At 46.0% G+C, this 6,209-nt stretch overlaps 1 protein-coding gene across 5 annotated transcripts in view; it reads right to left on the reverse strand.

Moving 5' to 3' along the window:
* Positions 1 to 6,209, reverse strand: part of LOC311358579 (tensin-1-like) — a 41,137-nt gene continuing 34,928 nt past the window's right edge. For 4 of the 5 annotated variants that reach the window (XM_084478665.1, XM_084478664.1, XM_084478662.1 and 1 more), the window contains 6 exons: positions 6,035 to 6,106; positions 5,848 to 5,883; positions 5,196 to 5,364; positions 4,534 to 4,602; positions 4,412 to 4,441; positions 1 to 3,428 (listed from right to left, as the gene is read on the reverse strand). In XM_084478665.1, coding sequence (XP_084334791.1) covers positions 3,290 to 3,428; positions 4,412 to 4,441; positions 4,534 to 4,602; positions 5,196 to 5,364; positions 5,848 to 5,883; positions 6,035 to 6,106 — 515 coding nt within the window. In that variant the 3' untranslated portion in view covers positions 1 to 3,289. The remainder of the gene's footprint in view (positions 3,429 to 4,411; positions 4,442 to 4,533; positions 4,603 to 5,195; positions 5,365 to 5,847; positions 5,884 to 6,034; positions 6,107 to 6,209) is intronic. The other variant, XM_084478663.1, reaches the window with a different exon arrangement.

Below are 6,209 nucleotides of genomic sequence, written 5' to 3' on the forward strand. Positions count from 1 at the left end.
TTTGTTGTGATTTGTATTGCTTTTTAATGTGTTTTTTATTTCTTTTTTTCAGAAATAGTAAAAGCCATACAATATAGCAAACCAAAAAAATACACTGCTCTGTACAGGCATCGTAGCTCATTTACACACATTCGTAGTCCAGACACTACTGGAGTTTCCTTCTTGGCAAAAAGTTAAAACAAAAGAAAGAAAATAAAAGACAAACGCAAACATTCAATTGTGGCAGAGAGAGTCTTTTTGTTGTTCTGAAGATACGTAGACTCATCTTACATCTATCTGGGCCTTGTCTTGCCACAGAAATGTAGACTAGACAAGTGACACTTCAAACCAAAATCCTGCTATACATGGTAGCTTTTATTTTGAAGAACACAAGGAAGTAGAGACTAGTGCCACGTAGCTTTATATTAGCATGCAGCCTCTAGCTTAGGACATATTAAACATTGTAGTCATATTAAAAAGAAAATGCGCCCCATAAGTGCTTTGTTTGTTCATTTTGTGTTTTCATTTTAATATTTATTTTAATATTCTTTATTTTTCTGTTTAAGATAGGCCTTTCGATTTTAGGCCATATCTCAGTAGCTATGCCATGCTTCCAACTTGTATTAATAAAGCAGTCAAACACAGTCCATGATGTCTTAACCTTCCTGGGACTGAAATAAGATACAAAAATAAAAAGTGATTTGCAAGTTAGAAATAAAATGGACTGAATCACAGTTAAAACACTGTATCCGAATGAGACAGGATATTTTGTAATGGCCCTTTTTAACCACACGAGGGCAGAAGTGGCACAGTAAGATAAACGGCCCTTATCTTCTGCACCCAATACTTAGGACGGGCAGATGTGCAGAAGGAAAGCATCGTTTCATCTTCTACACATGCAATGAACACCATGCAATCTCAGATGATATTTTGATGTTGTGTTCTGCGAATACGAATAGAAATGTCAACATTTAAGTGCTTACTTTAGATTGCGTATTTTGTAAAACTCGGTTGAAGTTGGATTCAAATGTGTATTGGCGTCACAAAACGATTTTCAAAACAAACTTTTATACAAAGCACTCATCTCCTGTCAAAGAAGCTTTGTTGACGGTGAAAACAAAGTAAGCATAATATCATAACGCTGTGAAAAAACATATTCAAAACAAACAGTGACACTCTTTAAAATGCACACACTTTACATCATATATATTTCAAGGCAGTTTAAAGTTGTGATTTTTAGCCAAAATAAAGATATTTTTTTCCTTGCTTTCAGTAATCTAAATGCATACTATATAATACATGTATACAGGTTAACATAGAGCAACATAGCAAAAAAAATAAATACTTTTAGTCAACATTTGAAAGTTTTATATAGCTTTTAATACGTATATTTATATGTATAGCTTACTTCCGGGTAGGAGGTGAGAGTTAACTGTTTTAAAGTCAGATGCACAGTGATAATAGCTTCTTCCTATTTGTGTATATTTTATTCGATTTTTTTTCTCGGAAAATGAAAATGTAGAGTGCGATACTAGTGCAAGCCTTTAACGTGAAGATTGGCGTCTCAAAGACCCTTTAGCCCTTCTAACGCTGGACAGTGTGGCTGTGTGCTGCCGTGCAGACGGGGATGGAGTGGCGAGCGTAAAGATTGGCGCCGTTGAGGATATTTTCGTAGTTTTCGTCAATACTTCGCCAATCAAAGCGATCGAGAGTTGCTGGGACACGATGATCGGATGACATTCTCGTGATCATTTACATGAATACAAGTACGGAAAACAAGAACAAACGGCAAAATAAGGACTACGGTTGAGCGGATTATTTGCGTTGGTGGACAGAACATACGCTAACCTAGCAACGCTACGTGGCTATATAGAAATAACTTCGGGAAATCCTCATTCCGTTTAGTTGCATATATAAGAGATCTGTTTGTTTTTTATAGTCTTATTTTCTTTACAAAGCTCTTTGTTTTTAAAAAAAAAAAAAGGTCAGGCACCATAAGGCATCTAATACAGAACTAGTGGGGAAGCTGTGGAGAATATGTACATGACCTCGCCTTATGCAAAAGCGTCCTTAAACATTGTTTGCAGGAGGCAAAGGTGCATATTTTTCTTTCTTTTTTTTCTTCTTTTCAAACTAGGTTGACCTACTGTATCGCTACACAGACAAAAATAAACAGTTCAGTAAATTTGATTAAGCAGCCATATTTTGTCTTTTTTTATACAAAAGGATGTTTTCCAACCCTGGAACAGTGGAACACTATATTCAACCTGCTTTCTTTTTCTTTTTAATCTTTGGTTGACCAGTCGAAAGCCTGATAGATTAGGAATCCACCCTCACTTCACCCAACTTGACATTTACCCAAAAAACAAAAAAATGTATCACCCTAAAACAATCGCCGCAAAACATCTGTTCACGTGATGTCATTTCCTCTTCCTGATCATGTATCGCCCCCGGCAACAGGAGGACAGAACAGTCCCCCCCAACCCCTCACTTTCAGCCACACCCCCATTCTGCACTTCCTCTGTTCCATTCTGAGGTCCACTCAAGAAGAAAAGCACACGCACACAAACACACACACTCACACAAACACACTCACTCACACACGCACACACGCGCACACAAACACACACGCGCACAAACACACACACGCACACACACGCACACAAACACACACACACACACACGCGCACACAAACACACACACGCACACAAACACACTCACTCACACACGCACACACGCGCACACAAACACACACGCGCACAAACACACACACGCACACACGCGCACACAAACACACACACGCACACAAACACACTCACTCACACACACACGCGCACGCACACAAACACACACACGCACACAAACACACTCACGCACACAAACACACACACACACACACACACACTCACACACACGCACACAAACACACACACACACACACTCACACACAAGCACACACAGACGCGCACACAAACACACACAGACGCGCACGCACAGACAAACACACACACAACCTGTAGAGGTTCTCAAGAGAACGAAGAATCAAACTGTTGTCTGCTCGACAGTCCAGCGCACACTGTGCTCCACACACAATCAGGGCAACGTGCGCAGACTCACACATCAGCCTTAACGTAACACAAAAGTAAGAAAGAGAAAAAAAAAAAAAGGGAAAAAAAAGAAAGAAAGCAGACACAAACGTTGAAGGTCCGGAGTCCAGATTCAAACAGAAGTGTTCTTTAAAGAAAGACCAAGAGAACCAAACAACCAAAGGGTGAAGGAAAGGCGCCAGGGGTCGTAACCTCGCCGCCTTCATCGCTTCTGCGCGGCGATCATCTTCAGCACGAAGTTGACGATGGCGTTGGCGGGCTGATCCGGGTCCGTCTCAGCGAACAGGTGGCTGACGTTGTCCGTCGTGCTGCCCTGCTTCCGGGCCACGAAGCCAAACAGCCTGGAGGAGAGGAGAGGGCACAGGGGTCAGGGGTCAGGGGTCAGGGGTCAGGTTGCTGTTCAACTCCCAGCCCAAAGGTTCTGGGCACCTGTAGCCTGCCTACTGCGTCACCGAGGGCTGGGCTGTGACGGTGAAGGCCTGACGGGTCACAGGTCCAGCCCCGAGGGCTGGGCTGTGACGGTGAAGGCCTGACGGGTCACAGGTCCAGCCCCGAGGGCTGGGCTGTGACGGTGAAGGCCTGACGGGTCACAGGTCCAGCCCCGAGGGCTGGGCTGTGACGGTGAAGGCCTGACGGGTCACAGGTCCAGCCCCGAGGGCTGGGCTGTGACGGTGAAGGCCTGACGGGTCACAGGTCCAGCCCCGAGGGCTGGGCTGTGACGGTGAAGGCCTGACGGGTCACAGCCCAGCCCCGAGGGCTGGGCTGTGACGGTGAAGGCCTGACGGGTCACAGGTCCAGCCCCGAGGGCTGGGCTGTGACGGTGAAGGCCTGACGGGTCACAGGTCCAGCCCCGAGGGCTGGGCTGTGACGTTGAAGGCCTGACGGGTCACAGGTCCAGCCCCGAGGGCTGGGCTGTGACGGTGAAGGCCTGACGGGTCACAGGTCCAGCCCCGAGGGGCGTCATGCTACAGGACACTCTTCAGGTGTCAATGACATCATGAAAAACAAAACCCAGTCTGGGAAAGTAAGAAACCTTTGGAAGAAACCACTTTCTGCCCAGTCATCTGTGGTTTATCTATCTCCAACACTCCTACCCAATAAAGTCCACAAATAGCTCCTCTTTTATGACTTGTCTGAGGTGGCCAGCTGTCTGTGAGGTGAAATGCCCACATAGACCTTAGAGTTTATTTGTGCATGTGTGTGTGTGTGTGTGTCTATTTTGTTTTTCTGTGTGCGTGTACGCAGATATCGTCACTGTGTCTTGCGTCACCGGTTGTTTTTAATCTCACGACGTACCATTGGTTATTTATTGTAATCCACTTACTTTGCTGTGCCTCCTTCTGATTTGTTCCACCTAGCGAGACACGGAACACACGTCATTCATAATGTGGAGACGGACAGAAGAACCTGTTTTAATGTGCTGTGAGGGAAGGCTGAAGCACTCACTTCCTGTCCTGTGGGTCGATGTCACAGAACGTAACGCTGTTGGTCGGGTAGTGACGTCGGAAGAATAGCCTGGGGAAGAAATGTCAAATTTAGTTTAATAACTAATGTTAAATCATGGCTTTTGTTATGTCTTATTGGAAATATTATTGGATATGAACATATGCAGAAGAAAATTGGAACGACTACAAGTGGTTTTATCCAATATTTCGGATGGTAAAAGTTCTGTGGAATAACGGTAAGGCTTAACGTACGGCCGGCGGACCGGAGGACCGTTCCGTGGGCTGACGGTAAGGCTTAACGTACGGCCGGCGGACCGGAGGACCGTTGTGGGCTGACGGTAAGGCTTAACGTACGGCCGGCGGACCGGAGGACCGTTGTGGGCTGACGGTAAGGCTTAACGTACGGCCGGCGGACCGGAGGACCGTTCTGTGGGCTGACGGTAAGGCTTAACGTACGGCCGGCGGACCGGAGGACCGTTCCGTGGGCTGACGGTAAGGCTTAACGTACGGCCGGCGGACCGGAGGACCGTTGTGGGCTGACGGTAAGGCTTAACGTACGGCCGGCGGACCGGAGGACCGTTGTGGGCTGCCTTCACCACGTATGTTTCTAACGTACTTCCTCTCTATACACAGACAGACAGACAGACAGACAGACAGACGTACTTCCTCTGGTTGTCGGTCAGAGTGATGCCCTGCGCTGACACCTTGAAGTGCACCACTGTGGCGGTCGGGGCCGTGCCAGCAGCAAGTGTCTCAGATATCGCCTTGGCAACGGCCTGAGGGCCTGTCAGAGACTCCATGTCTACTGAGTTGATGTAGAGCACATTGCATGCTGGGAAAACAACAAACAGTTCAACTATATCAAGTTATGGTGCGTTGGTGGCGGTTATGCTTTGTCATGGTGGCAGTTTGTTTTCAGGTCTTTATGTAAATGAACAGTGTTAATGTTATTAACGGTATAGTCATTCACAGAGATGTTCCATGAGGCTGCAAGCGGCCTATTCATGCAAAAAACATTTTATTGAAGTCCGGAACATGCTTCGTGACTCAAGGCTGTCCATACGGTAATGAACAGAACTCAGCAGCAACATGTTTAACAGAAGACATTACTGCCATTCATTATGTTAAGTTATGTTAAAACAGATGGGCTCATTCTGCTACGTAACCACTCACTCAAGAGACCAACACGCAAGCACGCTGACGTACACACACACACACACACACACACACACACATTTTCCAAGGCACATGACAGGCCTAACGTTGAAAGATGCAAGGGGGAACATTCCAGAAGGGCTCAGAGAGAATGCTTTACCATGGCAGTCATCAGGAGCCCTCTGCAGTGAAGGGACTTGAAGGGATGATAATAATTGATTTGAATGAATAAGGATGCTTCAAAAACACACGGATGTTGCCAATAGTTTGTGTTCTTATGACATTATCTTTTTGGTTTCACCCAGCAGCTAAAGCTTCATGTTGATAGTTCTAGTTCTGAGTTTTACCTGCTCCTTGTTTTAGGCGCTCGGCCAACGGGTTTGTTGCCACGGGAACCACCGGAGCCTCCTCATTGAGGTCTGGAGTGAAGGGAGAAGCGGAGAACATAATGAACATAATGCTACTAATTACTGCAAGACAGACAGACAGACACACAGACAGACAGACACACAGAGATACACA

Source organism: Micromesistius poutassou, assembly GCF_964030765.1.
Source record: "Micromesistius poutassou genome assembly, chromosome: 14".
NCBI classification, from domain to species: Eukaryota; Metazoa; Chordata; class Actinopteri; order Gadiformes; family Gadidae; genus Micromesistius; species Micromesistius poutassou.